This window comes from Notechis scutatus, chromosome 1 (genome assembly GCF_049901735.1).
Source record: "Notechis scutatus isolate UNSWTSFEM ecotype Mainland chromosome 1, rNotScu1.2, whole genome shotgun sequence".
In the NCBI taxonomy this organism is placed as follows: Eukaryota; Metazoa; Chordata; class Lepidosauria; order Squamata; family Elapidae; genus Notechis; species Notechis scutatus.
This window is the reverse complement of record NC_142009.1, coordinates 136,889,650-136,904,481: the sequence shown is the minus strand read 5'-3', so window position 1 is coordinate 136,904,481 and position 14,832 is coordinate 136,889,650. Positions and strand designations below refer to the sequence as shown.

Here is a 14,832-nt window from a genome sequence, read left to right as displayed (position 1 = left end):
CAGTTCCGGGTTATTACATGGGTACATCCAGATAGGTTTCCTGGTAACAAGAATATTGTTTTTCATTGTTTTTCATTGCTTTCTTCTTGGATGTGTTTCTTTAAAAATTATGTAAGTAATTACTTCCCATCCAACTGTTCATCGGCTCTTGTGTTGCTTATGTTTTTTTCTCATCAGCCAAAGTTGGTTAAAACCATATGCTGAGCTGTCTTCTGGTACCCTTTTACTGTAGGATGGCAGCTGAAGCATTCAGTGTTAATGGCACTTTGCAACATAACATTCTATGTGTTGTATGTAGCCCCTGATTTCATTTTGAATTATGGAATGGTATTTGGGTTCCCCCTTGAATTAATTGGATTTGTTTTCAGTGACACTATTCCGTTGGCAAATAAATGCCTATGCAATGTTTGTATTGTTTTATTACAGCTATTTCTAATTCTTACTTGTGTGATCTAAACCAGGGGTCTCCAACCTCAGCAACTTTAAGACTTGTGGACTTCAATTCCCAGAATTCCTCAGCCAGTTTTGCTGGCTGAGCAATTCTTGGAGTTGAAGTCCACAAGTCTTAAAGTTGCCAAGGTCGGAGACTGTGAGAAGTACATAAAAATGAATCAACAGACTTTTGATAATCTGATCCATAGGATGCTTTATTAAGGAAAATACTGCAGCATGGACCCCTCTACTCCAAAACCATGTTTAGGAGCAAAGGAGACATTTCCATTTAGTGAATACAGCTTATATTATAGGTTTATCAAATCACATGGTTACATAACACTTCCTGTTTCCCGTATATGGACGTTGTATAACGTTTTCATAAGAAAGTTCCAACCTTTCATGGACAACTTCCAACATTCTCATTATAGTCAGATTTCTGTTATTCAAATACTAGAAAATTATAAGAAAACCATTAATATCTCTTAATGTGATTTATAATGTCAGAGCACCCCAGCACATACCTCTAACTTATGCCGAGTACATAGTTTTGCAATCTGGTATTATTCCTAGCAGAAAATACATTACATAAATAGACTGCGAACACAAAATGGCTTCAGTTCGGCTCTTTATATTCTCAGGTGTAATAACCAAATTTTCACCTATAACAGAGACCCCTGATTTAAACTGCATAGACACACAACAAATTATGCATAAAAAATAGCAATTGGCTGAGATAAGAGTGGCAGTAAATAGGAATGAAATAAACATTTCTCCCCTGTTCCATCCCCAAGGGAAGATATTTAGACAGTTCAAAGGAGAATAACAGAATTGGAAGGGACCTTAGAGGTCTTCTAGTTCAATCCCCTGCACAAGCAGGAGACCTTATATCATTCCAGACAAGTGGCTGTCCAATCTCTTCTTAAAAGCCGCCTGTGATGCCATACATGCCATGTACGGTCTATGAGTGATTCTGGATCTGTAAACACAATTATTCCTACTTCTTACCTAAAAATTTTAGGTCATCTTTTTAACTTAAATTCTCTCACCAGCAGGGAGGGGAAAATAAAAGTTGCTTAAAAAGAAGTAGTGAGAAGGTGTTTTGACCCAAGCCTAGTTCAAATCAAATAAACACAAATGGCAGATTTTAGTCATTTTGCCCTGCCCTACAACCAATGTTGTAGACATTGGTTTACTCTCTTGGAGAAAATAGGATTACGCTGTAATTTTTATATATGTAATAGCATACACTGAACTTCATGTTCTGAAGCCCTTACAAGGGAAATTACTGTTCTCTAGTTCAGATGCTTAGAACATTGATCTTTAATTTATATAAGTTACAGTATAGAAATATGAGCTAAGTCAAGAAGAACAAGTAATTTATCCTATTCTGAGTTTCTTAGAAAAGAATGGCATAATCATTTATCAACCAGTATCTTCTATTTCAAGACCATTTTTGATGAATCAAAGAGCCACTGCTTTTCTTATGAATTCATAATGACAAATACATAATTACATATGTAATTCAAGGAAATCTCAGTGGGAGAACAAAATATAGTGAATCAGTGGAGGGATTTCATTCCATTTTCATTTCTTTTGATTGTAACACTGTACCTGAAGATGAAAGCATATGTTATCTTTGACTTGTTTTCAAGAAGCCTTCTCTTGTGAATAGATATGAATTTAATAGATCTTTACTAGAACTTCATTGGACTTGAGAATGTATTATAGCAATTAGAATCTTCTCTCAAGTGCCTTGTTTGTAATTCTACTTTTAATGCTGTAGTAATTCAGATTCACATTTCAGTGAAGAACTGAATTGAAATAATCAACATGGGTTTTGCTAGGATACAAATAAATCTGCCATTGATTTGAAGTTTGGCTAGTATGAACAGATAATTTTATGGTGTTTAACAAATGCATAAGGATAATTTAAATTTTCAGAAAAGAAAATGCTTGGCTTCCTCATATTATATGCTTCAGCAGCCCTGTTTCTGAAACTCATTTAAAGCTCATTCTTCTAAATGCTGATACTGCTTATGAAAATTAGTATTTCAATAGTATCATTATGGACAAAGTTCTCTAGAATCAGATCTGAAATCAAGTATTACAGAATTTACATTGAGAATAAAAAAAATGTAAACGAGAAATAACTGTTTCAACATTTTAGCCTTTTTCAGTTTGAATATTATAAGACATTTATTGATAAATTGATGTATTTCTGTATTAATTATAGCAGGATATGTTCAATAATAATCAAATATTTAACAAATCAGTATTTATTATTTGCTTTTTGTACAGAAGTCTTTATAACATATTCTCATAATAATATTCAGATTTCCAGCTTTTTAAAGGATTGTTTTTGAATTATCAGCTCTTTCCTGTCAGATTTCTGTTTTCTTAACAGCTTTTTTTCTCTAAAGTATAATTTATATTTTATATTTGAGGTTTGTTTTGCTATGTACCTTGATGATTTTCACAACCCTCTTTTTATGTATAAATCAAAAGATCCTTTTAGCATGCTTTCTATTAATATGAACTTTCTTAAGGGAAATAGTTGGTTTGAGTTTATATATATTAAATGAATTTTCAGGTTCTAATAAATGCAAATCCAAAGAGAACTATGGAATTGGAAGAACTACAAAGAGATCAAGGACTTCATTTTTATTTGCTTTGCCTCATTTTTTTCCAAATCAATCACTTTACTAATAGGGATGAGGATAGAAGGCCCCTTATCTGAAGCCCCTTCCTATCTTCCTTATAACATCCCTTCAAAATCAAAAGCTGGGAATGGTCTTGGGACAACTTGTTGTAAGTCACAGGTGTCAAACTCGATCGCATCATATGACGTATCGCGACATATCACGATTTTTTTTTACCTTTGCGTAGCTGGGGTGGGCATGGCCTGCACGTGATGCATCCAGGCCGCGGGCCGCCAGCTTAGCAGGCCTGTTTAAGGGAAGTTAGGTGCTATTTTACTCAGAAGAATAATATTGTACACCTTGGGAAATCTATTCACATCAAATGTTTGTGCACTGCCCAGAGTCACTTTAGGTGAGATGATTGATAAATAAAACAGATTTAACCATTTTGAATTAAAAGCATCTCTGGTAGCAGAAATGGGAGAATAAAGCATGAAGGATACTGTAAGTAAAATTAACTGCTGAATCAGTATTAAATACCATAGAAGCATATTACCAGAATCTATTACACAATTCCTCTAGAGCAGGGATTCTGGTGGTATGAAGCAAATAAACTGCCTTATGACTACTAAACCAAGCAAGAAGAAACAAGAATTCAGTTATCCCCTGGGTGCTAGAGAAAGCCCCATTATGCAAAGATTCCCTCAGCTTCTGCTTGTCTCCAATCTCTTCAAGCTAATTCCATTATATCTGTGGCTTTGTCTGTCCTCCTTCATGTTTGCTTCTGTTACTGAAACCAGGAAATCTTGCAGGATATATTTGAAGTGAAAGTATGTGCTTGATAGTCTATTTGGGTTTGTAAGAAAAGGTAAAAAAAATAAAGCAAACCACTTCAGAAAAACGTTGACAAGAAAACTACAGGAACTAGTCCGTGCAGTTGCCAAGATTAAACATTGACTTGAAGGGAACAAACAAACCCGATTTAATAAAAGAATATCTCGGTTTTTTGTTTGTTTGTTTAATATGCCACCAATTTAACTGTCTAAGCAACTAATATTTGGATAATTATGTTCTCTACTCTGACATCTGTATTTATTATGAGCTGTTACTTCTCCCAATTTATTAGGTGGACATAACAGAGATTGACAATGAAGAAAAAAGGTATCTTCTCTTCATGAAACTTCTGGAAAATAGCGGGAAACATGAAGAATTCCAGCATTTAGTTATGCTTCTGCAAGCTTGGCCTCCTATGAAAAGCCCAAATATGTAAGTTATTTGTTTTGCATTTTAACATAAGTTCAAAATACCTTTGGAGATTTTAAAGTAGATCTTATCCTAATGTTAATTCTGCATGTACTTTCCATTTGTTAGGAAATGAATGACTGTAGAATTCCCTTGTTATTTTTAAGTAGTAAGAAACTGCCTCTTTAATTGAGTGAGTAGTTGATTGATGGTATTTCTAGGCCACCCCAATTCTTTGCTGTTTTTGAAGTGCAAAAAATACCATATATTTTCTCATAGAGTCCATAAACCTATTAATGATGATGATCAGTGACCCACAAAATTCAAATTAAAATGCATAGACATTTTCTGAAAGATTAATAGAAGTTAATAAAATGGTTCAGACTTTTAAACATTATACATACATACGTAGGTGTGCGCGTGTGCACACACATACATGTACATGCACACATTTGAGTGGCTTAAGCTGTGAACTGTAGGTGACAATGGTGTTCTGTTGTTATTGCTAATACAACCCAACTAGAAAGGAACACTTCACTTCCTTAGCTGCTTGGTGGCAGGTCTAAACTTGCATACAGATTCTCCTGAGCAACAACACAACAAGGATACTAACATGAGAATCAGACCCTGCCAAAAATGACCAGATGTGTACTTTGCCCCAACATTATATATGAACAGCCCCATCCTGCACACACACACCCAACAACTTGACACACATGATCAGTGATATTTTCACCTGCTCTTCCTCTAATATTTGGCATCATTTGCCCCTATGGATACTACATAGAAAAACTAACCAAAACTTTTCACAAAAGAATTAATGAATATGAAATTTGACTCAAAGGGTATATCAGAGTATTTCAGCCTTCTAGGACATTCCATCTTGAAAGGGGGGAAAAACATTACCAATACAATTCAGTGAGAGATTGCTGAATATCAAAAAATTTCAGGCTACCTTTCAAGATCTCAACAAACACAATGGGTTTATTTAAGTATCACAAACCAACATTCAGAACAAGCCTAATTATCTAATGGCATCTTTTCTAATCAACAAAGTGTATTAAAAGGCACAATCTATCATTACCTATTTCTTGCTTGGTCAGTTGGATAGAGTGGCTAAACTGATGCAGGATTTCCAATGAGATGAAATGAATAGGGAAGGAAGGAAAAGACAGGTTGGTTATGCAAATGGAGGTTACATGAAAGACAGATTAAAAATTATCAGTTAAAACATTGCGCTTGTTAAGACCTTCAGAGATAGCCTATTTTTGATGTACTACTATATGTGAGTTCAACAATCCCTTGCTCAACCACAGTGTTAAAATTTCTTTTTTCCAAAATGGTTATTTTGTAGTCCACAATTAAATATCCTGGGAGTTTAGTCAATCTATGCATTTGATGAAGTGGGCAACAACTACTGAAAGCTTATGCCTGTTAATTAGAGAAGGGTGTTTACAGAAGATGTTATGAGAAATATGAGTATTTTGGAAGAGTCCATCTCTGCAACTATGTAACTACCCCCATTGTGGCATAATATGCTTTATCACTGAACTGATTTGGCAGACTGGAGCCTTAACTTTCCACAGTGTTAATTCAGTTATGTATTCAATTATTTATCTGGTCTCTTTATTGAGTTGTCACATTCCAGACTAACTCTGGATTTTTTCAAAGAAAAACTGTCACTTTATCAAAGATATCATCCTTGACCAAAATGTACCCAATCATGTAAATTTGCATAGTTTTACATATGAATAAAACATTTCTGACAAGGAAGAATACTTTGTTTCCATATAATGCATTCATTAGTCACAGCAGCCATTGGTTTTCCTGAAGCATAAAAAAGATGATGAATGTTACGACTTCTTATACATTTCATAGCTTTTATAAGTTAGGTGCTTGAATTAAAATTAGTCCTTTTCAAATAATTAGCGTAGCACTTTCCTAATGTAAGCTGTTTTAGTTTATTAATTAATAGTTCACAATCTGATTAAAGAGAAAAATAAGAATGTTTAATGCCATGTATGATTCTTCCTCTTCATCATTCTATTAATCTTGATCCAGAAAAAAAAATTACAACTTCATTTTTAATTTCCCATAATAAACACATAGTGCCTGAAATTCAAAACCCTGTCCCTAGGTGGATTTAGAGACAAATGGATGTGGAATTTGAAAGGCAGAGAATGAACAAAATGTTAATCTTTAATTCTATAGATAAATTGTATGGATTCTTATATTAATTTAGTTTCGAAGAGAACATTTGCGGGTAACACCAGTCTTGACAAGTTTACAATTTATGAGTATTGTTACATTTTTACCTTTTGAATTTTACTATAATGCACAGTACCTGTGGTATATTTGGTAATTCAATGTGATAGCTATGCCTAAATTCACACAATATCATTGCCCAAGTCATAATAGCATGCAAATTGTGACTCTACATTAGAAAATTAATTCTGGCCAATATTTCATAATTGACTTTAAATAATTTTAGTTATTACTATTATTATTATTATTATTACCATATGGCAGGGGTGTGAAACTCATGGCCCATGGGCCGGATGCGTCACGTGCTGGCCCCGTCCCCGCCCGGTTTAGCGAAAGAGAAAAAAGTCCCAATATGTCACATGATGATGCTGTGACGTCATAAGTTTGACACCCCTGGCATATAGCATTGTTACAGTAGCCAAGTGTTTGTCTTGCAAAGATACCAGCCCTGTTATAGTACATGCACGCTTCCCAAGTTGCGCCACAGGAGAGCAAGCTGGTTTCACACCAGAGAGAAAGATGAGGGGCTCTTCCTGCCATGTCACCCAAGGTCCCCTCCCTTCCCAGAGCTGCCTCACAAGTGGGTACCACAGCTGGAAAAATTCACAGCAATCAGGAACCTAACTGCCTGCACAGAGCACTAGCTCATCTCCCCACTGAAGTGGTGTCTATCTATCTATCTATATGGTGGCGCAGTGGTTAGAACACAGTACTGCAGACTAACTTGCTGCTCATTCAATTCTGGAGTTCGATTCTGAGTGGCTCAAGATTGACTCAGCCTTCCATCCTTCCGAGGTCGATAAAATGTGGACCCAGATTGTTGGGGGCAATATGCTGACTGTAAACTGCTTGGGGGGGCTGTGAAATAAGTCTTGGGGGGAAAGCACTGTGAATAAGTCTAAGCGCTATTACTATTGCTACTTGCATAGAACATGCTTTCAAACTGTTGGGTGGAAAAAAGCTGAGGCGTGTGACAGGAGCTCCCCCTGCAATGCAATGTTTGGGCTCAAACTGCTGGAGCTGAAACCATCTTGGAGCCACTGAGCCACCGTGCCTCTCTTATTACTAACTTTTAAATGATTAACAAATGTTTGTCTGATTTTTTGAAATAAGAGTATCTTATTTGCCTCTGACCTCAGTTTTTATTCTATTATCATGTTTGATTTAATATTACAGAAAATACGTATCAACCTTCATGACTTACTTGCTTATCCTGTCCACCAAGCAGCTCCTCCTAATAAAATTCTCTCTCTCTTGGCCACAGGTTTTTTTTCATTAAAATAATTTGTCCTGTTAGTGTGCGTGTGTGTGTGTGTTTCTAAAAAGTCACGGACTACATGGACTTGAAAAGCAGTTCATTTGAGTTTATTGTAAAAGTTACACAAAGCATTTGTATTCAATATATGTTGTCAAAAAATTACTTTTTAAAAGTATATGTGGCTAGATGCGCACAATAGAGATCAGATTGCTTTTAGGCTCACAAGAAAACTTATTTTCCTTTATTTTAGGACATGTTCAAATAATAATCTTTGGGTTAAACTGGGAACAATGATGCTTATGAAGTGCTTACAGGAGCAAAAGAAGAGTGTGGGAGACGAGATTCTGAAGATCTGCCGCTCTTTATATGAGACAAAGCACAGGCTATCTGCAGAGGTAAGTCTACCTGACTAGAATTCTTGTTAGACGTGACTCAGTTTACATGGACAGTAAACTCGTCAATATATGTAATTTCTTCGTTAAACATAGAATGATAATGGTAAGGAAGCTTTGAAATATTTTTGTAACCATTAATAATGCCTTTGTTATATAGTTGCAGTGATATTCCTTTTGTTCATCAACCAGGGGTGGGATCTGACCGGTGTATCTAACGGTTCGGTGATGTTACGTTTTGTGCGCGCGTGTATATTGTCGTCAGCTTGCTGCCTGGACATGCAAATATGAACATAAACAAGAACAAAGGAAGTAAATACAGATAAATGGGGACAGTGAGACAGGGACGGTAGGCACGCTGGTGCGCTTATGCCCGCCCCCTTTAAGGACCTCTTAGGAATGGGGTGAGGTCCACGATAGACAGTTTGAGGTTGAAGCTATGAGGGGTTGAGGCTGTAACAATGGAATCCTGAGTCTTTTTAAAACTTGGTATGTCAGGAACTGCTTCTGGGACTTTCTTATATGAAGAACATATCCTAGATAGTAATATTCATGGAACTAAAGCAGTGTGGCAAATATGGGCAGCAAAACGCTCATACTTCGCCCTATTTGAAGATACCCATGAGCTCCACTGCATAAGATTTAGATACATGCCTTTCCTGGCACAAGAGATTGTTGTGCTGGCTGCCTTTAAAAAGCCACTGATATAACCCCTTTTGAAGATATCTTGTAGCGATACTAAATAATTATTCTTCTATCTCTAACTTTTCTTTTTTAGGGAAAAGTATTTATTTTTAATATATTAAATCAATTTATCTAGGTACCCTATCAACATGTGATTCAGGGTGATGTACACAAATTAAAACAATATATAATAATTTTAAAAAAAAACAGCAATCCTGGCATTTTTGAAAAGACTTCTGTAGGACCTTTGAAAGCTAATGTCACTTATTTTGAGGTTAGCATTAATGGTGTTTCCTATTCATTTCATCAGCTTATTGCTATGTTGTTATTTAATTTATGGTTTTTAATTGTATTTTGGTTTTTAAATTATTATTGTAATTTGCTGTGAATCTAAAGATTTTGGAGATTTACCAATATAATAAATATTTACAAATGCGATCTGTAACAAAACATTGCACTAAAGCTTCATCCCCAATAAGAGATATGATTGATGTGGTTGTCATCATCGTCATCCCATTTTTCCTGCAGGAAGTAGAAAATGTGGTATCTCCTTCTCCATTTTTCTCCTAAAACTTCAACCCTGTGCAGTTTTGTTGGATTGAAAGTGAATGGTTAGTGAGTTTTTTGGCTGAGGATGGACTCCTAATCCTGAACCAACATCTTAAGCCTTATTAAGGATTGCCATTACTCTTGAATTTCAGCTATTGCTAACCAAAAATAATAGCTGTTCAATATTCAAACAGCACACAAAGGAGTCACCGTTGGCTGTGGTTGAAGTTAAAGATGGTGTTTGTGATTGTATTAACTATTTAAACTGATTTATACTATTGTTTGAATGATTGCATGAGAAAAAAAGCATCAATAAATTAAATGTATTGTGGCATCAATAAATTAAATGTATTGTGGATGAGGTAGTAAAATTAGAAATATTGAACTTTCTATCATCTCTTACAATTCTGTATTAGAGGCTTATTTCTGGCAAATGATAACAAAAAGCTTGTAGAGCACAATATGAAATACTGTTCATATATTTCTACACATTTTTTGTGCATCTAGAAAGCACAATTTATTGCTATGTGTACAAGGCTTGCCAAAAAAAAAAGTTGATGGTGCTTAGGTTTAACAGTTGGGTGAAGCAGCAGTTTTATAATGCCAGTAGCATTTTATATCTGCAAACCCATCAAAACCGTAAGTGAAGAAGCTGAATTATAAGAGGCTTGACAGAACTATAAAACTTCTTTCCAAAGAAGTCGAAATGACATTTTTATTCCTAGAGACTAGGAGCGGGAAAGAAAAGATAAAGATATATAGAACTGCACTAGCCAACCTTTAAGGTACATCAACTTCTGTTGAACCTTTAATTCAAAAAAGTGTGTTAACATGGTGGCAACTTATCTATATGTTTAGTTGAACCAGCTTGCTCTTAATGGTGGAAGCAAGGTTCCTACAGCAAGCTGTAATCTTGTTGTTAACAGTTATGTAGTCTAATTAGCATATATGCTGATTTGAGTTTGGATAAGAAACTAATTCCATTTTATAATGCCCAGTATCCATTTGGAAGTTTGCCAATCAACCAGTTAAGGTATGCTTGTTGGATTTCTTGTAAGCCACCTAAAGTTGTTTTGGATAGGGAGATATCCAAAGAGGGAGGGATATCCAAAGGGAGATAGGCAGCATATACATTTCTTAAATAAATAAAATAAAGTTTATCAATTATGCTACAGTCACACTCCAGTTATGGATATTTGGATTCTTTTTATCTTCCTTGCTCTCCTGAAAGCTTCTGTTTGTTCTGTACTAAAATTGAACTATTTTTTCAAATATTTTCTATTCAGTATGACCATTTTCCAGAGTTTGTGATTTTAGGAGATATTCCTAACAAATAATTAATAGTGATCATATCTAAAAGGATAAGAAAAAAACAATTTGAAACTATTAAAATGTTCAGACAGTATTGTGCTACGTGACTGCAAGTGAAACTGGATCTTGCTATTAAAAAAGTTTTACTAAAATGAATATACAAAAATGTTCTGGAATGAAAGTCTGTTTTGTATTGTTGAAAATCCTTTGGTATGCCAAAATCTCAGTTGAACCTCAGATTTTGTATATATCTGTGTGTGAAAGAGAATACCGATGGATGGATGGATGGATGGATGGCTACAACTTACATGCAACTTCATGTCCTGGGACTTTTTGAACATTAATTGTTCAGTGAATGTTTAGGGATAAAATAAGGTAGGGACACTATGCATAGTTTGGTCCCTGAAACTTTTTCCTCCCCCTTTATCAGCAGTGGCAATAGGTGACAACTGATGGCCTTCTTCAGAGGCAGAAGGTGTCTCTTCAAAATGTTTATACTTTAATTCTTCTCTTTACATTTCCCAAGGTTTTTTTTTTTATTCCTTGCTTGTTTTAAAAGGAATCAGGTTTCCATTTTGGACTTGATAAAAGGATTTCCTGAGGAGAATGCAAGTTGTGGCCTTCCAGTTGACTATTTACACCCAGGTTTTCTATTTGTTTTCAGTGCATAAAAAGCCTTTGTTTGCTGCTCCTGAAGGAATCTCTTCTGCTGCCCTCCCTGAAGCTACTTCTGGAAAGTAGAGATCAAGATCTACACTCCATGGCACTGGAGCAGATAACAGCAATTACTGAGGTAATTGAATTAGCCATTCTTCCTCATTGGAGGTAATAAATTAGTTCTTCGGTCATTATGTAGGAAGCTAGGCCTCTTGAGTGTAATATAGCTATTACACCTTTCCAAAGCTTTTATGCCTGTAATCTATAGAACTATATAGGACAGTGATCCCCAACCTTTGTGGCTCGGTGGCCTAGCTGGGGGGCGGGGGAGAGGAGAACCAAGCCACACAAATGGCGGGCTGATATGCATATGCGCAGCTTCACTCACACGAGCAGCACCCCAGTCCACACGAGCAGCAGCCCAGCAGCACATGCATGCTGGTCTGCCACTCATGCTAGTGGAGCTGTGTGCGCACAAGTGTGCCAGTCCACCACCTGTGTAAGTGGAAACTGGGCTCTCACATGGCCCCATTCCGAATAGGCCACGGCCCATGGGTTGGGGATCCCTGATATAAGACTAAGAGTTCATTTTATATGCTCAAGATGCTTAAGACTAATACGGTTAGTTGCAATTATTTTATTTTACATTATCTCTTTCTTCATCCACTTGCTTTTGAAAATAACCAAATACTTTATATCTGGTATGGCTTAGACTAGGGGTGTCAAACACATGTCCTCATGGCAGTGTCACGTGACTTATTGTGACTTTCCCCCCCCTTCGCTAAACCGGGCATGGGCATGGCCAGCGTGTGATGCATCTGACCCGCGGGCTACAAGTTTGACACTCCTGGCTTAGACAATCCATTTGTCATTAATTCTGTGTACACCAGGATATACTGACAATAGTAGATATGGTTTTAGATATCTTGATGAGTTAGTAGCATCCAATTACCAGAAATCTTGTTAAATTCTACTACAAAAATGGTCGTTAGGGGCTGAGCAAAATATTTGAAAGGGATGATTCACAAGGCACAGATGTCCATGTAGTCCTCAATTTACAACCGTTCATTTAATGACCATTCGAAGTTACAATGGCACTGAAAACAGTAACTTGTGGTTTCTTTTTCACACTTAATGACTGTTGCAGCAGCCCCATGGTCACGTGATTAAAATTTAGCTGCTTAGTAACTGACTCGTGACAGCTGCAGTGTCCCTGGGTCACGTGATCAGCTATTTGCAACCTTCTGACAAGCAAATGGAGAAGCCAAATTCACTTAACAGCCGTGTTATTTACTTAACAACTGCATTGATTTGCTTAACAAGCGGTGGCAAGAAACGTCATAAAATGAGTCAAAATTCACTTAAATATCTCACAGTAACAAAAATGTTGGGCTCCGTTGTGGTCATGAGTCGAGGACCACCTGTACACGCTTCACCTTTGTATATATTAGAATTCATTGCCATCTATCAGGGGATCCTTTGTGTGTATCCTTCGTGAGGAAGCTCCGGGTTCACTAGAGCAGGCCAACTTCTGGCTTCTAACACTTGAAGAATTATCAAGCTAGACAGTGTGCTTCTTCCTGGCCAGACCACTATGTCTTCATATGAATATATGGCATACAGGGAGACATCTGTAAACCAGCCACCTGATCATAATGTTTATCTATTCATAAGGTGAGAACCTGTTGCTCTGAACTACAACGTTAACCAATCCCAACTAGGGTTGCAGAAGTTACAGCTTTGTTCGGGTATTTTCCCACGTCATTGTAGTTGTGCTTTTAAAGTTGTAGCAATGTTTCGGCAGAATCTCATCTGCCATCATCAGGCTTCTGTATTGTGTCCGTCTGAAAATACCCGAACAAAGCTGAATACCATACATGTAAGTACCCGCGAAAACTTGAGAAAATATATGTGTGTGTGTGTGTGTGTGTGTGTGTGTGTGTGTGTAAAACACACACACACACACTGCTGCAGATAATGTACATTGCCCATAATTCTTTTATGGGTTACTCTTTTATTCCTCCCCATTCTCGGGTAGCGCCAAGTAGGGGGAGAGAGATTTCGTTCTCTTTCCCTCTTAAAAACGCAGAGCCAAGGAAAAGAATAAATGGTTGTCTAGCTGAAGGAATACACTGATGCTCCATGTCTCTGATGAGAAATGAATGTATAAAGATGTATAAAGATACTATTTAAATAATTGGCATAAACTTAGCTGCTCATAACATTTCAAGAATCTCATTGGGTGGATTTGTCTTTCTCTCTTGAGACTTTTTTTGTTTCCTGTTCAGTGTTAACCATTTGCTTACAATTCAGTTCTTGCCTAGTTTAAGCTACATTATATGGTGCTTGAATAATAGATACTGTCTCCAGGCAAGTTTTTTGAGTTAGCTTGTTTTTCCATTTAAGCATGACTCTTTTGTTTCCTAAAGCTCTTTCTCTGCTTATATTACACCGGAGAATCATAACTAGCATCTGGAAAGCAAAATCAGAGCCTATTGATTTTCCTAGCAAGGCTCACAACCACAGATATGCAAGAGGAAATGCAATGCTCGCTTGCTGATCAGATATATTATTTAGTCGTTTGTTGTCTAATACTGACAGCTTTATGGATGTTTACATTTAAAGAGATAATGGTGGGGGAAGTGCTGATACCAGGATTTCAGCTGCTTCTGCCTGCAGTAAAAAGCCTGGCTTCTTTTCCTAGCATTTCTGAAATTGCAGTAGCCTTGTATTTGCTGCTTTATCCACCTCCGGATTACTGCTTCTGTGTATTTCCCTGATCAGAAATAACTGGCTCATCTTTGACAATGAATCTCGAATATAAATAATGCACAGAATATTAGGTTTGCCAGTACCACTAAGCTATAACATTTAGTTTGAATGGAGTCTTGTCTCAAAACAATAACAAAATTCTGCTAAAGTTTGTTTTGTTTTGAGTTTTGAATTTTGTTTACAATTCTAGGTAATGTTGAGGGTTAATAATATTTAGTTTTTGGTTTCTGAATTGCACATTTAACAGGTGAACTCATGAGCCTCAGCTCATCACCAGAGACCCTAGCCAAAAATGCTGTTATCAAAGAAATTCATTTTAGCAAAAAAAATATTTTTTAGAAAAAAATGCATGTGAAACTTTGATAACATATATATATTTGTAAAACCATAAAACTCCATTCATTTAAAATATTAACAAAATATTTGCAAGTTAACATTTTACTGACAAATAACTAATCTCCATTGATTATTTTTATCATTTGTGGATTATATCCGTTTTTGGGACCTTTTATTTGTTGAATCTATAAGACTGATCACAAGTTACGATTATTTCTTTTCACACTCAGGAAGGGATTGTTGTGATAAGCTCAAAAAGAAACCAAGATTGAAATACTGAAATTGTATCATT

General features: G+C 36.2%; 1 protein-coding gene across 3 annotated transcripts in view; it reads left to right on the top strand.

The window, feature by feature from the left end:
- NBAS (NBAS subunit of NRZ tethering complex) overlaps window positions 1-14,832 on the top strand; it is a 155,168-nt gene that overhangs the window by 134,865 nt on the left and 5,471 nt on the right. For all 3 annotated transcript variants that reach the window (XM_087946859.1, XM_087946851.1, XM_026674297.2), the window contains 3 exons: window positions 4,201-4,340; window positions 8,090-8,234; window positions 11,440-11,568. In XM_087946859.1, the coding sequence (XP_087802985.1) occupies window positions 4,201-4,340; window positions 8,090-8,234; window positions 11,440-11,568 (414 nt within the window). The remainder of the gene's footprint in view (window positions 1-4,200; window positions 4,341-8,089; window positions 8,235-11,439; window positions 11,569-14,832) is intronic.